The sequence below is a fragment of the Pantherophis guttatus genome, chromosome 1 (assembly GCF_059756535.1).
Source record: "Pantherophis guttatus breed Tessera chromosome 1, ASM5975653v1, whole genome shotgun sequence".
Classification (NCBI taxonomy): domain Eukaryota; kingdom Metazoa; phylum Chordata; class Lepidosauria; order Squamata; family Colubridae; genus Pantherophis; species Pantherophis guttatus.
Window position 1 is genome coordinate 250,293,911 of NC_142063.1, and position 19,723 is coordinate 250,313,633.

At 37.2% G+C, this 19,723-nt stretch overlaps 1 protein-coding gene across 1 annotated transcript in view; it reads left to right on the forward strand.

Moving 5' to 3' along the window:
- Window positions 1-18,911, forward strand: part of RFX6 (regulatory factor X6) — a 46,815-nt gene extending 27,904 nt beyond the window's left edge. Inside the window, exons 12-19 of the mRNA XM_034418675.2 lie at window positions 799-943; window positions 4,008-4,102; window positions 9,281-9,398; window positions 12,326-12,448; window positions 14,392-14,601; window positions 14,731-15,246; window positions 16,987-17,199; window positions 18,442-18,911. Of these exons, the coding sequence (XP_034274566.2) occupies window positions 799-943; window positions 4,008-4,102; window positions 9,281-9,398; window positions 12,326-12,448; window positions 14,392-14,601; window positions 14,731-15,246; window positions 16,987-17,199; window positions 18,442-18,617 (1,596 nt within the window). The 3' untranslated portion in view covers window positions 18,618-18,911. The remainder of the gene's footprint in view (window positions 1-798; window positions 944-4,007; window positions 4,103-9,280; window positions 9,399-12,325; window positions 12,449-14,391; window positions 14,602-14,730; window positions 15,247-16,986; window positions 17,200-18,441) is intronic.
- Window positions 18,912-19,723: the final 812 nt, after the last annotated feature.

Below are 19,723 nucleotides of genomic sequence, written 5' to 3' on the forward strand. Positions count from 1 at the left end.
AGCACTTAGACTTATATACTGCTTCACCGTGCTTTAGAGTCAGCATATTGCCCCCAGCAATTTGGGTCCTCATTTTTTACCGTCGACCTTGAGCCTGGTAAGAATCGAACTTCCAAACTGCAGGCAGCCAGTGGTCAGCAACAGTAGCCTGCAGTACTGTGCCACCACGGCCTTAACTATTACACGAAACTGGCTCCCATACGGATAATCCTCGATTTACAACAATTCGTTTAGTGACCAATTAAAGTTACAATGGCACGGAAAAAAGTGACTTATGGCCATTTTTTACACTTATGATCATTGTAGTATCCCCATGGTCATGTGATCAAAATTCAGATGCTTGGCAACTGACTTATATTTACGATGGTCACAGTATCCTGGGATCATGTGATTACCTTTTGCAAATCTTCTGACGAGCAAAATCAATGGAGAAGTTAGAGTCACTTAACAACTGGGTCACTAACTTGACAACTACAATGATTCACATAACAACCATGGCAAGAAAGATCGTAAAATGGGGCAAAATTCACTCACTTAGCAACAGAAACTTTGGGCACAGTTGTGGTCGTAAGTCGAGGACTCCCTGTATTTGCTGTTGAGGCAGCTAAAATTTAGTTACCAATCTGATCGCAATTTTAGCAAGTTATTAATTCCATTAAATTACATTGCATAATATTAATATTTAAGTAGCAAAATAATCATATTTGATCATGAATAATTTTGAAAATGTAGCTGTGCTATGCCACTGCTACGCCATCAACAGACATTCAGGATTTTTCCTCTGTTTTGTCTTCACAGATTGCACGGCCTGCTCTCTTTGATCAACATATAGTGAACGCCATGGTTACTGATATTGAAAAGGTTGATCTGTATGGCATTGGATCTCAGGCACTTCTCACAATTTCAGGGAGTCTGGACTCTGAGGCGGAGGGCTACACTGAATGTAAGCTTCTGCTTACATCCGAAAGGATTGTGTTTCTCAACCTGTCCTAGGATTTTCATTCTATTTCAGAGGTGTCAAACTCAAGGCCCGGGGACTGGATTCGGCCCATCGGGTGCTTAGAGCTGCAGGGCTGCCCTGGAAATGGGCGGGACTAGTCCGTGGTGCCTCTGCCAGCAAAAACGGAGCTCGGGAGAGCTGTATGCGGCCCTCCCGAGCTCTGTTTTCCCTGGCAGAGGGTTGCAGGAGGCCATCACAGCTGAAAACGGAGCTCAGGAGCCCATTTTTGCTTGCAGAATGCTTGCACCACTACAGGTTCCCCCAACACAACTGACGTTGAGCTGGCCACACCCACCCTGGCCCCCCAAAGTTAAACACAACCCTGATGCGGCCCTAAATGAAATTGACTTTGTCACCCCTGTTCTATTCTGTAAAACTGAAATGCACGCTTGAACTTACCTTACACTCCCTATATATGAAATGTTTTGCATTAGAAGCCAATTTAAAACAAAGCTGGCTTCACACATATGTCAACATGGACTTCTCTACAGAAATGTTCAATTGACTACCGAAATTCCCTGATCACAGGAGATTCCCAATTCAATTCAATGGCATAAGCAGCTTTAGATCAACTTTTCCACTGCCTGCAAGGAACTCTCTTTGACCCTAAAATTTCCCATAATTTAACATTTGGATTAAAAAGTAGCCCAAAAGTGTTAAAATATTAAAATTCATAAAACAGGACATATCCATTGGAAAGTATATACAACTTATGACCACAATTGAGCCCAAAAGTTTCTGTTACTAAGGGAGACATTTGTTAAGTGAATTTTGCCCCATTTTATGACCTTTCTTGCCACAGTTGTTAAGTGAATCTGGCTTCCCCACTGACTTTGCTTGTCAGAAGGTCGCAAAATGGGATCCCATGACCCCAGGACAGTGGTGGGTTGCTCCCGGTTTGCACCGGTTCTATAGAACCGGTAGTAAAGCCGGCGGGAGGCTCCGCCCACCTACCCCAACGTCATCAAAATGCTTCTGGGCATGTGCAGAAGCTTCTGCTCATGCGTAGAAGAGCGCGCACGCACGGCCCCGTTGTGAACCGGTAGTAAAGGTAAGTAGAACCCAGCCCTGCCCCGGGACACTGCAACTGTCATGAATATATCAAGTTGCTAAGCATCTGAAGTTTGATCATGTGACCATGGGGATGCTGCAATGGTTCTAAGTCTGAAAAACAGTCATAAGTCACTTTTTTTTCAGTGCTGTTGTAACTTCGAACGGTCACTAAACAGACTTGTCAATCGAGGACTGCCTGTAATCAATTCTTGTGTATGTTATTTGAAATCTTAGTCCCTTCTTCCTTCCTTTCCTCTTCTGCATAGCTACTTCACACACATATATTGTGAAATAATTTATCAACGTGTATATTTCTCCAGTGATTATTTCTTTATATTTTTATTAAGATCTGGCTGTACTCTCTCATTTTGTGTGTGACCCGAAAATAATTCATCACATAAGGAAGATTTCAAATGTTTTTGTTGGATTCCTTTTTTTGTTTCCTTATTTAATTGACCAAGATTACTTTTTTTGTTCTTCCTTTTTTAAAAAAAACTGATTAAATAAATTTCTCACTGCTGTGAGATAGGCAAAGTTAATTAATACATAGAGGTTCAAACATTGCTTAATCCCACTACTACGTCAAGACAGATATAATTGTATTGCTACTGGTTTGCATGAACTGAAGAACATGCAAATGTAACCTTATTCACACAATAGGGCTTTTTGCTCCTCTATGTCAATTTCAAATGCTCTGAAAAATCTGCCAATCTTTAGACCCGATTCTGAGAAAGTTCTCCATGGGGAACCATAGATTGAAGGAGGAATTGTGCTTTCCTGTAATGATAATTAAAGCAGTTTCACCAATAGGACATAGGGGTTTTTGTTAAATATGTTTTAAGTATACCAAAGTACAGTAGCTATAAAACATCATTGACTCAGGACATTAAACTTAGACTGATTTCAATAATTTAGATATTTGCTTAGGAAATATTTAATGTGGCTTGATTTTTCTTAAATAAGTATAGCTTCTAAAAATTTATTAGATTAAAAACTACTAAAACAAAATTCAGATTACAAATTACTTTCCAATTTTTGTACCCAGTGTGGTGTTCTTTGTTTTCTTGACTGTTCAGTAAAGAAAGATTCTTGGCATTTTGGATTCTCTAAATTCCCTCTCTTATCTTTATAGATAGTGATGGTTGATGGGACATCAAAGTTTCTGTATCCATCCCATGGCATACCCTGCAAGTTCTTGAATTAGTTCTTTATTAGCCATAATAATATTAAATGGCAAATATAATTGTAATGATAATATATGCACCCGTATTCCTTAAGGCTTAGCTACATATTATATCCAAATCCTGACAGATAAATCTTAGTAGCTCTTTTTCTCCATTCTGATGGGATGAGTAAGCATAACATTGGAAGGGTAAAAGAAAGCTTAATTTTCTTCTACTCTGCCATCTCTCTGCTATAATTTCCCTCACTCATTGGCTTTTTGGTTTGGTTAACATGCATCTGTGTGCAACAGGCAGCTAGGATCTGAATTTTGGTATGTGCAATAGAGACAGTATAATCCCATTAACTGAGAACTCAGTCTTTCATGCATGAGCTCTCCAAAGAAGAATGCTATGAGTATGTATAGTGGGACAAAATGTTTTTGTAAAAGGAAATGCATACAGTAATCCGAACAAGTTCTATGATACAAAATTTGAATGTACAATAGAACTGGCTTGATTGATAGATAGAACTCTCAATTTTGAATAAATGCAAAACCTTCCTAATCACATAAAATTTCCCTGGGAAATAAGCTCAGCAGTTAGTTTGATGAACTCAAGAAATCTCCCATATTTTCTCTCTTCTTGTTTTTCCTTCATTGCTCTAATTCTCCCTTTTTCTTTCCTTTACATGCTACAAAACTAATAATGACGGGTGAGTGGCTTCCTCTCCTGTTCAGAGAAGAACACAATCACATATTTTCCTTTTTACATAGTAGATGACTCTATTACAGTGTTCCAAGAATTGAAGGACCTCTTAAAGAAGAATGCTACTGTGGAATCGTTTATTGAATGGCTGGATACCGTAATTGAGCAAAGAGTTATTAAGGTAAGATTAAAACTGAAAATAAATGGCTTCCAATGGTGCTTGTTTATAATCTGATTTTCTAGGTCTTGCCTTTTGGATCAACATTCTTTCTTCTTACGAAATCTTTTTTATCCAATTGTGAATAGTTGCACTTTCCAGGCCTTTATAAAATCCTCCAAAGCCTGATTTCAGAACATCTCCCAAAATTTCCACCACTTTGTATATTTTACAGAATGGGGAAAAATATTAAGTACATCGTATTAGCAGTATTTAGATTAGTTTAATATTAATTTTACATTTAAAGTCATTTAAATCAAGCCTAGGATTTTTGGACTGGGCCTCATGTATTTTTTTTTCTTCTGGCTTGGTGCCCCCCACTTTATAAAGAGTAGCCCTAAGAATGCTACCTAAAGATGAAAAGCATCCTTGGTCCCCAAATTAAATATGAATGTTCAGATTTGCTTTATTGCTGTGATAGCGAGGGTGTATTTCCATAGTGATTCAGATGTATATCAATTCATCTAGTATTATATATATATATCTTTCAAACTATTTATGCGTAATATAATCCTTTTGAGTTGGAGAAAAAAGAGAACAAATGTAAATTAATCTTGCATTTATATTACTTACAAAGGAACTACAAGTGCCTATGCTTTCTCCTTTAGCAACCTGTAGCCTATCTCATTTCCCATGTATCAATGGGATGAATATTTAATTCTTCTTATTGAACTTTTTCTTATAAAGCATATAGAGAGGCTAAAGGATGATGGACAGAGATGTAACAGTGCGGAAAGAAGCGGCACTGTCTGTCATATCCCACTCATAAAATAATTGCTACTTTCACACAACTTCTATCATTCTACCAAAAGAATAATAATCAGATAATAAAATTATATTCCCAGGTTTGCTTAGTTAAACTTTAAATATCCATTATTTTAAAAACCAGTGGAGGAAAATTGCCCATCAATTAATATCTGTCATGGAACATTGTTCTAGAATAAACATATACAATATTCAGTGTTTTCCAGCCACATCTGGGAAAAAAGTACTGAACAATTTACTATATGAATCAAGATTAGAGAGTAAGAGGTAATGATTTACAGAGCACATAATCCTTCCATTGCCCTCGGCCTTCTGTTTGGTGAAAAAGAATAGGGCCTCTCCATCATACCAAATGGCTTCTTTTATTTGCTGTTTGCGAAAGTGGCACTTTATAACTTCACCACAAACAGCTGAACTCTGATGTCTTACTCAGTGCTAGAGGATTATCCAAAATGAGCATGTGAACACTGTTTGATCCTATTTAACCACGTGAAATGGGTATATACTGCTTTTCAGGGTAAAACCCGGTCATAAATGGCTTATAAACTATTTTTATGAAGGGTTTTGGGTTACACACAAAACATATTTACAAGTGCAAAAACATTTTTTATAAACCAGTAGTTTGAAGGAGTTTAAAACTCAACACAGCACTTTAATCAAATAAAGATTTAAGATCCATTTATGTCCCCCGAGATGAGTGGGACATTGCATACAAACTTTGGGGTAGAGAAGATGAGCCTACAATTGGAAGGGTCTGTCTTTAGTCCTACCAGATTGATTGGAGATCTAAAAGAGAATCTCTAATACATGCACTCTGTCAGATAAACCAATGGAAGCCTTGTCATGATCACTGCTATCTTTTTAATATATCTGCAATCAGACTATTCACTGATTTAATCTTCAGCTGTATGATACTTGATTAACTGTTTATATTTAGTACTAACCTAATGCTGGGAATGATTGAGGGCAAAAGAAGAAGGGGATGGAAGAGAATGAGGTGGCTGGATGGAGACACTGAAGCAGTTGGCGTGAACTTAAATGGTCTCCAGGGGATGGTAGAGGACAGGAAGGCCTGGAGGAAAGTTCTCCATGGGATCGCGATGGGTCAGACACGACTTCGCAACTAACAATAACAACAATTTAGTACCAAGCCATACTGAATAACCTAAACCTATTGGCTCTCCTATCCAATTTTGAGTTTCCATTTAATGTTAAATCTAGGAAGATAATAGAAGAGGTAGAAGAGTAAAATTTAACAAGTAGATATAGCATATTCACAATGCAAGTATATTGTTAAAGTATCCATACTTCTATGGATACCAATTCAGTCTTTCATCCTTCATTAATAGCAATAAGTGGTGGTAGGAATTTTCAAAGGATTAAAGTATATAGAGCAATCATTTGAAAAACTTCACACCCACTTATGTCCTGATCCTGATCAGGCCTTTCTCTAATGGTTGATATTGAAATAATCAATATGTGCATGTTATATAGTGAGGTGTAATGGGTTGCAATGCAAACCTGAGATGCAGGATCATACAACTGGTAGATGTACCTTCAGATGCTTCAGAAGGGAAAAACCCAGCCTCTTCTTTCTACCTTCTTGTCAACTGGCTGATTCCAAGTTAGGGTTTTAAACTATGGAAGCCTCAGAATGTCCTTCCTCAACCTGGTATTTTCCAGATGGGCTGGCTTAGAATGTGACTGAGAATTCTGGGAGCTTTTCTCTGATACAGATGAAGGGCATCAGGTTGGGAAAAGCTGCTCTAGAGCAGGGGTCTCCAACCTTGGCAACTTTAAGACTTGTGGACTTCAACTCTCAGAATTCTCCAGCCAGAGAAGCTCACAAGTCCACAAGTCTTAAAGTTGCCAAGGTTGGAGACCCCTGCTCTAGAGGATGTGTAAGGTTCCAGATGATGAAAAAGGGGAGGGAGTTTGGCCTCTTGGAAGCCTACAATCACAAGAGGGAAGCTAAAAATGTACTGGGTACGGATACAAATGTTGATTTCTTGCATCTATGGCATTCAGGTTTTATGAGATTTTCAGGAAATACAGAGTTAAAGCACATTTTGTTCCCAATACGTTGTGATAAAGCCTTGCCTTCCTGCAGACTAACAATTCTACTTTTTGACCTGCAAACTTAGTATTATTTTATTGCAACAGTTGTGACTCGGTATTAGGTTCTTTGCTTGTTTTCTTCCTATAAGCGAGCTTTAACCTCTCTCCTTCTCACGGTAGTATTCACTGCGAGGACTTACTTAGTCTTTGTATATTCTTCCCACAAAAGATTTTGAACTTCCATTGTTTAATTAAATATCAGCTCCCTATTCTTTCCCCAAGGTATAGTTCATAGTTGAGAATGCAGTTTCTGACTCCTGAACTTATATCCCTGAACTCCATGCCAGTAAATTCCATGTTTTTTTTCTTCCTTGTCAGAGAGTATGAAAGATCATCATAGAAATTTTCTAGCCAGAAAAGGTAGATTCTACACATATTGAATTTTTTTAAAAAAATCAAATACAAAGCCCCATTTATTAATGGGAGAGAAAAATGGGTTTGCTTACTTTTGGATAATTCCTTATATCTCATTTCATTTTGAAGCAACCACTCTCATTTCTTGTTCCACATTTTTTTTATCAGCATTTGCTCTTTATAACAAGTAGACTGCCAACCTTTAACAGTACTTCTTGTGGGTCATTTTAAGCTTTTTTTTTCTTACCGTCCATTGCAAAGGGTTTGAAATGCAAAATACCAGATTAAAATATTGAATTTCTTTTTTTTTTATTAAAAAGTTTTGTAGAAAATACAAACATTTTCACCCCCCCACCCTTCCCCCCTCAACCCCTCCCTCCCCTTTCCCACCCACCCCTTTCCCTCCTTCCCCCCCACCCCCCTCCCTAGATTTCAAAATATTGAATTTCTTGAACACATATAGACATTCCAAATATGCTATCATGTACCCTGTGACAGAGCTGCTGGAGACACACAGATATTTACAAGAGGTATTAAACAAAATAAAGTTATATAATAGAAATAATAACCCTATTGTTTGATTCATCAAGTTGTTGTTCCATTGCTAACAAAAGGAAGCAGGCAGAAAGCCAATCCATTTATTTAACATTACATTACTCAAAAAGTCACAGCTCTCTTATTATGCCTGAGGCAAAGTGTTTTAAAAGCAACTCCTCTAAATTGCTTGTGAACTCAGTAAGATCCCAACCCATATTTATTATTATTATTACTATTATTTTATTAGTTTTAAAAGTAAAACAATGGGCTCAACATCTCTGGTTTCTAATGTTTACGTCAAAATCAAGTTAATAAGTAATCTATTCCTTGCTCTATATACAAATTTATATATCTCCTACTTCATTATATATCAAGTATACAGTATTTTACTTCCTAACCAACTATGCATGTATTTAATAAACCAATATTACATTCAGAAGTTCAATATACATTGATATATTAATATACATTGATATATACATTTCCAGACACTTGTTATCCCTTGTTTTTGGCATTCTTCCTCTTATCTAACCAATTATAAAATTTAAAAACCCATATTTTGGGTTTTAACATATTTTGAGGATTCCTTTGGGGTAGGAAATTTAGTTTCAAATTCCTGATTGCTTAATACATTCTATAGGTATCTGTTGGCTTGAAGACTCAGGGCTTCTCTGTACCACCTAGTTGTCACTGCTATTTTTCTTTCCCTGAGCTATTTACTTTTCTCTGAGCTTTTGGTTTTTTAAATAAGCCCAGTGGTACACTGTTTTCGCATCATTGAGGTAAAAGTGTTTCACTCCCACTCCTAAATAGCCTATTCATGGAGGGAGGTGGCTATGAATTTGGTGTGAATATCTCTTTATGCAAACACACTATTTTTCATTAGTCAGTATGTGGTTTTCTAGGGAGGCCATCATAGGAAAAAGACAAGTGAACTGATCAGAGGAGGTATTCAGCAAGTTCTGGAGAACCGGTAGCGGAAATTTTGAGTAGTTCAGAGAACCAGTAAATACCTCCTCTGACTGGCCCTGCCCCCATCTATTCTCTGTCACTTGAGTCCCAGCTGATTGGGAGGAAATGGGGATTTTGCAATAACCTTCCCCTGGAGTGGGGAGGGAATGGAGATTTTACAGTATCCTTCCCCTGGACTAGGGTGGGAATGGAGATCTTACAGTATCCTTCCCCTGCCATGCCCACCAAGCCATGCCATGCTATGCCCACCAAGCCACGCCCACAGAACCGGTAGTAAAAAAATTTGAATCCCACCACTGGAACTGATCTCAGGAAATGTTAACGCAATGACAGGAATGTGGAATCTGCTCTGTTCTAAAATATAAAAGATTCAAAAACAATGTTTTCTCCTTTTAGGCAAGCAAGCAGAATGGTCGGTCTCTAAAGAAGAGAGCCCAAGATTTCCTTCTCAAGTGGAGCTTCTTTGGAGCTCGAGTAATGCATAATCTCACTTTGAACAATGCGTCCAGTTTTGGTATTTAATTTTTCTCCAATTCTTTTGTTTGTTTAAGGAATATTCCAGATGATGATTCTATTCTTATTAAGTCAGAGGACAGGCTCTCTTCTGATAAGTTAGTAGTATCACCTTTCAGCTTCAACAAAGTTCTGTTAAACCTCTTTTTTTTTTCAGGAAAAACAAAAAAAATAAAAAAAGTTTTAAATCAGTGCATGCCACCTCCAGAACAGTAAAGTAAATCTCTTTCATTCAATAAGTGATCTGTGCTTGCATTCAAAGGAAATTATTTCACATCATGTCTCAATTCCTGTGTTTCTGATACAGTGGCATAATTAGATAAAGTATCATAAATGTCTATGGGAAGCAGTGGCTCAGTGGCTAAGACACTGAGCTTGCTGATCGAAAGGCCGGCAGTTCAGCGGTTCAAATCCTACTGCTGCATAACAGGGTGAGCTCCCGTTACTTGTCCCAACTTCTGCCAACCTAGCAGTTCAAAAGCACGTAAAAATGCAAGTAGAAAAATAGGGGCCACCTTTGGTGGGAAGATAACAGTGTTCCGTGCACCTTTGGCATTTAATCATGCTGGCCACATGACCATGGAGACGTCTTTGGACAGCGCTGGCTCTTCAGCTTTGAAACGGAGATGAGCACCGCCCCCTAGAGTCAGGAACGACTAGCACATATGTGCGAGGGGAACTTTTACCTTTACTTTTATCATAAATGCCAAATGGCCATCAGACTGGCATAAGTAGTTTAATTAGAGGCAGCCACAGTGTCAAGCACAGAAACATCTAAAAGTTATTCTTTTAGTTATTCAGAATGTTGGAAAGAAATCCTATAAACTGGATCAGGACTGTGCGAGCAGTAAACTGTCAAGGAACTGGCAAAAAAAAAAGAAGAAAAAGAAAAAGGATTAAGTTAAAAAATGGACTGGGTCTGATGGGGTCTGTAGAGAAAACATTCTGGAAAATCTTTCCCCTGCATCCAAATGGGGGACGAAGTTGGGCAGCCCTCAAATTGTTGGGAATATTTCCATTCTAAGCTCCTTTCGTCCCTCCCTTTGCATCATATGACCTTATAGGCCAGTGTATCTCAATCTTAGCAATTTTAAGATTATCTAGATTTCAAATGGCTGGAATCTGGGAACTGAAGTCAAATCATCTTTTTTTTTTTGTATTTTTTTTTTTCATTTTTTCAAACATAAACATAATTTCCCCCCCCCCCCCAAGAACGAAGTCTTGGTCCGGTCACAAATAGGGAGACTAGTTTTACAAATGAAGACAGATATTTTTAACATAAATTCCAACAACAAGACATAATTTAAGTCTTTCTATTATCTTATCATACATCTTAATTTCCTATTAAAACAAAGCTCATTTTTATATTCAATTATAAATTCAATGATAAATCAAAATTCAATACCGCTCTGTCTAAATTTTTCTCCATTTCTCCTTTTAACATTAACATTAAACACAAAAACAGTCTAATCTGTTAATCTATATATTTACCTTACAATTTTATCACCACGAATCTTAATTTCCAAATATATACAACTCAATTTTTATTTCAATTTATTAATCAAAATTTCTTTCTATTTTTCTCATTTTCTAGACCCAATTCATCCAATCTTTTAATCTTAAACTTTTACACAGACATCTCAAAGTTTTTCATTTCATTTTAATTATTGCCCAACATTTTCTTTTTCACCCCTTATTAATAATTATTCTTCAATGTATTCTCCTCTATACCTCCAATTATTATTTTGCTAATTTCCAGCATAGTTTATTTTAGCTAATTTCAGCATTCTCCTCCATCACTCCACCTTTGAACTGAAGTCAAAACATCTTAAAAGTTGCTAAGACTGAGAAACATTCCTATAGATTATATGCAACTTCCCCTTTGTTTCCCAGTGCACATATCTACACAAAAATATACTCGTGCACAAGAAGAGAGGGCTGAAAAACAAAACATTGGTTTGTTAACCAGAAAAAAGAATACAGCCTTTCCTTTGATTGCTGATGGTAAAGGAGTTGGAAGCCACATGGTTTGCTTCCCCTACCTTCTAAAAACCTTTATTCTTTAAAATAGGTGTATAAACTTATTTGAAGTCTTAAGACACCTTTTTCCTGTAAATCCCTTCCTCAAGCCCTACAAAATTAAAAAGTCCAATGACATCAACAACTATGCAACCTGCAGCTCCTAAAATAAAATAATAATAATAATAATAATAAATGTGCATTCCCTGTAAAAATAGCTATTGATTCCCATGCATATTTATTTTCTTCTTCCTTTGAATCACATACTTTCTTGTCACATCTTCATTCACAGAAGTGGTTTATCATGTGGCAGGGATAAGTATGACTTCTCTGTCATAAACAGAACATGAATTCATCCCCACTGCCATCCAAATCTTCATCTTTTTATGAAAAGAGACCTGATTCTCACAATAGATACGATTGTTGGATGGGAGAGTTATGCAAACGCTAGATGTTTAATAGAGAAGATGATATTCTGCCATATGTATAACAACATTATTCCTTTAGAGTTCCTTATACATTACAAATAGGCCATCAAGATTCTGTCAGTTTCTTTTTAGTTTTTTGACATTAGGAAAATGCAGCAAATCCATATCCGTGCATGGATTCAGTGTTATCATGTTCTAATGTAGCTCTGTTCAAGTATAAAGCATGTCTCACTTTCATCAGTGTCGTACTTTGATGTCATCGGTGGTCAAATAACTTGCAGGATAGTAAATATATTGAGTGAGGTGGGCCAGCATCAAGCAAGATTAGGGTAAGGAGTTAAGCACCGTGCTTTGTTGGTCTTAGTAGGTCACTGAAAGTCCAGCAATTATTTGTTTGTTTCACTTGCTCCTTGTGCAGTGTTGAGAGATGGTCAGCAAGATAAGGTTATGCACCATCTCTTCACTTTTCTTCCTGTGGCAGGTTCATTTCATCTCATCCGCATGCTTTTAGATGAATACATCCTGCTTGCGATGGAGACCCAATTCCACAATGATAAAGAACAAGAACTTCAGAATTTATTGGACAAATATATGAAGAATCTAGGTAACTGGAATTGGCAGTTTGCAATCTTTAGGGATCTGAAGTCCAATGGGGTGTGCCTGTTTGTCTAATGTTAGGTGGACAGATGCCTAAATTGAGTGAATATTTGGATACACTTACATGTTGGTCTATAGAGGGATAATTAACGTAACACTGTTATGCTTATTTCTTTACATTTCTAGACAATTCATTCTAAATTCATGTGAGCATTTAATAATATTCCAAATATTTTTTACAAAGTAAATCTGTCTAAATTCAATGGCAGGCACTGTTGAATCAATATTTTTGGATTGTACTATTATTATTTAGATGTAATTAAAATGTTAAAATCCAAATTATCCAAACTCCAATGAATTTCTCCTCTTCAATAAATCACTACAAAAGCTTTTATTATTCCTTCAAATGAAGTTTTGACTTCGTTTCATGCAAGGGAGGAAAATTTATTTTTCATATAATAACCTAAAGAAAATGCTTTCAAATTCTGTATGTTTTAGTATTTGGCCCAAACTATTACATAATTAATAGACCAGAATCAGCAATTTACATATCAATGTGATTCAAGCTAATAAATGTCCAATGCAGATTGTTGAAGAAAAATACTTAAAAAGTACAGAACAGAACAGAATAACAGAGTTGGAAGGGACTTTGAAGGTTTTCTAGTCCAATCCCCTGCTCAGGCAGGAATCCGTATACTATTTCAGACAAATGGTTGTCCAATCTCTTCTTAAAAACCTACAAAATAAAACTAGTTTATTCCTTTATTTTTCAAAGGATTTTTAAAGCCTTTCTTAAAAAGAAATAGCATTTTCTAATAGCTAGAAGTACAATCTGCAATACATTCTAGGCTTGATATCTGTGCTAATCATGTATTAAATGGCATCTTCATTACAATCTTTGTTATTGCAATGTTTAAACATATACAGCACCTTAATAATTGACACTGTTTAACAGATCTGTTATTATAGTAATCACTTAGTCTCATTCCTAAAATGACCTGGATGCATTTCTATTCTATATGGTTTATATGGCATATTTCTTTAGGTGAAAGTCACTGTCACTACTTTCTAAATTACAATAGAATTAATACAGTACAGTCTCCTAAAACAGCCCTCACTAAATTAGTGCTGCCCAGGATGCCAGATATCAGCTTCCATCCTTTGCAAGTCAAGACATCTGGAGGGCTGTAAATTAAGGAAGGCTGCCTTATCCATCCAGTCAGGGGCAGATTTCAAAACCCATTGCTATTTTATTTTTCATTTTCATTTTATTAAATTTGTATACCGCCCTACTCCCGAAGGACTCAGGGTGGTGAACAGGCACAAAATAAAACACATAAATACAAAAGTTAAAAAACATAATTAAAACCAAATTAAATAATTTTGCCCGAGACAATTAAAATTCCCAATAATTTAAAACAAATTTAAAATTTCAATTTAAAAATTTAAAAGAAGTGGAGAAAATTAGGCCAGGCCGGCCTGCTGGAATAGGAGTGTCTTCAAAGCTACTGGTCTGCTCGTGGGTGCACGCACACTCAACGCTTCTGCACATGTGCAGAAGTGTCTGGGTGAGTGGGCGGAGCCTCCTGCTGCTCCCGCTGCCGGTTTGCCCAATCTGGGATGAACCGGTAGCAACCCACCACTGCATCCAGTATTATTGATGCCAAATATCGTATCTGCCTGCGTGGGTATCCAATATTTAGGGAATATTTTATTTTCCAAGGGAAAGTAAAGAATGAATCCTGCGTGACAACATCACCATGCAAATTGCTGCAACTTACATCCTTTGTGTAATATGTCAAGATGCGAGTATGTAATGGCAGCGTTTGCACAGTGATCGCCATGCACAAATCAGCCTTTTGGCATGGTATGCTGCAGATGCAGACGATGGAATTCTATCTTGTTTCCTGGTCTATGTTTCATACAACTAAACCTTTGTTATTTTCTCAGATGCCAGCAAAGCCACCTTTACAGCATCCCCCAGTTCTTGTTTCCTAGCAAACCGCAACAAGGCTGCTCCAATTGCTAGTGATGCCTCAGTGAAAAACGAATGCCTGATGGAGCAAACCTATTTCTCTTTATCATCCGGTCATCATAGTAGCTTATCATCCAGTCTGAACCCATGCCCTGCAGGAGACAATGAGAATATGCAACCCACAGGTAGGAAACAAAGGAGATGCTTGCTCTTTTTTAAGTTGCCAAAAGGCATCGCAGAAGAAGAACACTTGGACACCCATGACTATTGCTTACTGTCTGGCTATAAAAAAAAAAATCTGTTTGTTTTCTCAGGTCAGACTGACCTCTCTCAGAGCACTGCCCACCTTATCACTCCACCCATTTCTCCAGCCATGGTCAGCCGAGGAAGTGTTATCAACCAGGGACCGATGGCTGCCAGACCATCCAGTGTAGGCCCGTCATTATCTGCACACTCGCACTGCTCTTCTTATTCTGAATACCTCTACCAGACGGTGCCACAAACGAATCAGAACTTCTATGGAGCCGGTGCCAGTTACCCAGCCATGTTCAGGGCCCAGACTCATCCACCTTCAGGATCCTGTCCCCAGAGGGCAGAATCTAGCCTTTGTCCAGCAGCCAATGAGCAGCAACGTTTCTCCCGGGACTACTTCAATAGCAGCTGTGCTGTGTCTTCATATAGTGCCCGTTCCCTTCCTCTCTATGGAGCCTCTTCAGCCGCACAGGACACACATTGTATGCAATTTTTGAACAATGGGAGTTGTAGTTTTGTGAACAACACCACAGCAAGTTCTTGTCAAGGATCAGCATATTCCACAGCTGCTTCTAATGGTATTGATCCTTTTCAGAATTTACTTTATTGTCTTTGCTCTACAATTTAGTCTAGTGTCCTTGTAGTCCTTGAACTAGTTCATATGTGGATCAGTGGTGGGTTCCTCCCGGTTCGGCCCGGTTCCACCGAGTGGGTAGCGGTGACTATATGACATCACCGAACCGGTTCTCTTTGTTCGGGAGCTGCCCGCCACCGCGTTACTCTTACCTTTTATTTGGCCCCGCCCCAATCTATTCGCTGCCTCCCGAGCCCCAGTTGATCGGCTAGAAGGAAAAAAAACTGTTTAAACTCTTGCCACGGGACTTCAAAGGGCCACCCTACAGCTGATCAGTGTTAAAAGGCAGTGTGGTGGTAGACCAGTGCCTGCAAAAACAAATGAGTAGACCGATGCCCCCAAAAACAAATGGGTAGACCGGTGCCTGGTAGACCGGTGCCTCCAAAAACAAATGAGTAGACCGGTGCCTCCAAAAACAAATGGGTAGACTGGTACAGCTCTGCAAGCAGTTAAAAGCTTGGTAGACCAGTACCTCTGCTAAATCCTAAAGAATTGTCACATGACCATCAAACCACGCCCACAAAATAAGCCACACCCACAGAACCGGTAGTAAAAAATTTTAGAACCCACCCCCGATGTGGATCTTAACTTTGTGTCAGCATGCACACATATTTTTAAATTCACCCATTTAGTGAGCAATTAACACAGAGATATGATAAAAGTTGAGAAAAGAATAAGAGTTCATGGATCCATCTCAGGGGTTTGTGTGAAAATCTAGCCAGCAGATAACAGTAGTTCTGCAGGATGTTGCAATAGCCACAACTATGAAATTAAGTCCTCGTCAATCAGCACCATGACAATGTTAAATGGTTGCTGAATGAGTAGTTATTAAACAAAGATTACCTGTAGTAGAGTATGTATTCATCACATTTGATAGTGAATATTTCAGTTTATTGTTTGTAATAATCACATTCGCAATAATTTGCCGTGTAGTTGATCATTCTAATATTATTTAGATGTACACATAGTTAAGCCAGAAAAACTGTTTCATGAGAGCATCTAAAATATTCTCCCCATTCTGGGTCTTCCTGAAGAATTGCATCTCTATAATCCACAGTCAGCGTCCATCAGTGTGGTTGGTTTTTGTATCTTCTGTTTTCCAACTTTACATCCACTGCATGAAGTGGATTAAAAACTTGATTTTGTTAGCCATGACTTTAATATTTAAGGTTCAAATTGTTGCCAAATATCTCCTGATTGATATGGTGGATGCTGTAATTAAAATCTTTCCCAAATGATACATCATGGCAATTCCTTTCTGCTAGAAAACCTAATTATCTGAATTCTGTAAATCCTCATTTCTTCTAATATCAAAATATAAGAATATTATCTATTAGATTAAATTAGATTAGATTAGATTATGAAATACATGTACATATATAAATATAAAACATTTATATAATATACCTTATCTACAAATGTAAGAAACATAACTATTATATAAATATAAGAATGATTACATCTTTAGCTGGAAGAGCATTTGTCCCATATATATAGCAATATAGGGACACATGCAACATGAAAGTTTAACTTCTTTATTTTTTTTTAAAAAAAAATATTAAACGGATTTAATAATTTAAGCTTTATTTTTTTAAAAAACCTAAGATTTACAGTGTATGTACTTATACAATATTGTCTGTTGTTCTAGATGTTTACTCACTGATTGTCAACCTCCTGTTAACAGGGTTCTATGGAAATAATACAAACTATTCAGATTCCCACAGATTTGAGTCATTGGTAGATCAGCACGTTTCTGTCATCAGCAGCGTAAGCAGCATTCGCCCGTTGCCTCCATACAGTGACATTCATGATTCACTTTGCATCCTAGAAGATACAGGAAGGAAACAGGGAACATCTTATTATCCAGATGCCTCAATCGCTGGCCAGAACTCTATAAGTAAGTAAAACTAAAAAGGATTGGTGTGGCATGGATGCCCTCTTCTTTTGAATCTGTGCCTAGGATGAATGTGAAAGGCAGACGAACTGAGTTGGTTAACCAACTCCACACAGTAGCCAAAGACACCTAATAATTCCTTAACTATTAAGCTGAAGAATAAAAAAGCTAAGGGTATTCAGTTTAGTTTTAGTTTACTTGATTGATTAGCCCTTGGGTCATATCAAAGCGCAGAGTTCCAGACACAAATTATTACTAAAATCTGATAAAAACAATTTAAAATGAAATTGAAATAAAATACGATTTAAAATGAAATTGGAATAAAATAGTTTAAAATGAAATTGGAATAAAATACAATAATTTAATAGAGAGATAAATAAAATATGATAAAATTCTATTTTGATATCACCCCTACAATCTACCCCAATCAGTCCCACAAATGCCGATCTCAACCGAACCATTTTGCTTAAGTATTGTGCAGTGTTAAATGTTATTTTCAGATTCTGGCCTCACAGAATCTGCCTTAGTGGTGGCTGCAGAACAAAGAAACAATACTTTTATACATGGGCTCACACCAGGAAAGTTAGTGACACATAATGATGATCCCTTTGCTTATTTGTACTCTCTGAGATGATTACACACAAACAGATTTTCCTGTTTCAAAAAAAAAACAAAAAACCAAAGCAGCTGACTTGGGAATTATTAAAACTGTTATAGGTAGTCCTCAACTTACAACAGTTCATTTAATGACCGTTCCAAGTTACAACGGCACTGAAAAAAGGGACTTATGACCATTTTTCACAGTTACAACCTTTGTGGTATCCCCATGAATATGTGTATCAAAATTCAGACGCTTGGCAATTGACTCATACTTATGACCATTGCATTGTGTCCCAAAGTCACATGATCACCTTCTGCAATCTGTTGAAAAGCAAAGTCAATGGGGAAGCCAGATTCACTTAATTCTGGATAGAAAGGCTGTAAAATGGGACAAAACTCACTTAACAAATGTCTCACTTAACATAAATTTTGGGCTCAATCGTGATTGCAAGTTGTGGACTATCTGTATTAGATTACATTCCTCAATTTAGTGCATAATTAATGTAAATCTTGATATATCAGGTTTAAGAAATGAAATCCAGATTGGAGGATGATCTTACTAGAATGTATTTAAAGCTCTGGAATCTTTTCCTTTTTTTAATTTTTAGAAGCACCACAAAGAATAACTTGTCATTTTCTTTGTAGCTTCAGAAATGCTGTCTGCTCTGCCTACAAGTTCCTCTGAATGCATGTATGGCCATTCTCGTCAGTGCCCTTCTCAGGAACCAATGGACTCTTCTGGACAAGCTAACAATGAGATGGTGTCATCCTTACCACCGATTAATATTGTCTTCATGGGAACTGCTGCTGGAGGAACCTGATTTTTAGTTCTCACTTACTTCTTCAACCTAACAACGTTTTTCATCAGGAAAGTTTTACAAATTTGTTTTTGAAGAGCATCCAGAAAGTTTTTACAGTTAAATAATATTGGACTACTTCTGAGTCGGAGTGCAAATTATTTCTTATATGTAAATGAGAATATACTTGCACAGTGGTTTTTTTAAAAAATGTGTCTCTTCTTATTGCTGACTGGGTTTAAATGCACATTTAGAGAATGTCTGTCTTTCCCCTCATTGCAGTTTAAAACAGTAATTAAACAGTGTTTCATTCTTCCAGCAAAACCAATAATTTCTCTTTCTCTCATCACAATTTTGTTTTCTTCTCTCTTTGATATGCAACCTACATTCTGGAAACTCTTTGGATGGCACAGGTGCACCTGACAGCGGTATCTACCCCAGACTTAGAAACATAGAGGCACTTTCATTATACATTTGGTGAGTTTTTCCCAGCCCAGCACCATCCGGATGGACAGGAATATAAAATCAATTTTAGATGGACAGGAATATTAAACAACTTTAACCTGCCTGGGAAGGATTTAGGACGTCGTTTGGCAGATTTTGAAGCCACCAAACTAAGAAAGCCTATCCAAAATCATTTCACAATACTACGACAAAGCATATTTTGTGATTTTGCTCCCAAACAACAACCATTACCCTTCTTCCCATCCTATCTGAATTACCCTGTTTCATTGAATAGTTCTCCAAGTATCATGCCTTAAGGAGAGGAGAGTGGCAAACCATTTCCAAAAAAATATTGCTAAGAAAACTATAGTAATAATTAATTACAAATAGGCATAATAATAGTAATAACAATGATGATGATGTATGATGATGATGTGATGATGTAAGGATCCTGGGTAACTACCTATGTGTACTTTATTTTATGTTATATTATTCTAATTTTTTGCAATCTATGGTTGTTTATGGACATGGCAACCGTAGTTCTCCCAATCTGCTAGTTTTTAGAACTTTCCTTGTTAGATCGGCCTTCTAATCAAAATACGTGTGCTTCACTGTGATTTCATGATTTCATTTTATTGTTACCCCATATATTACCCACATTTTGCCCCTTTTCACTTCCTCTCTTG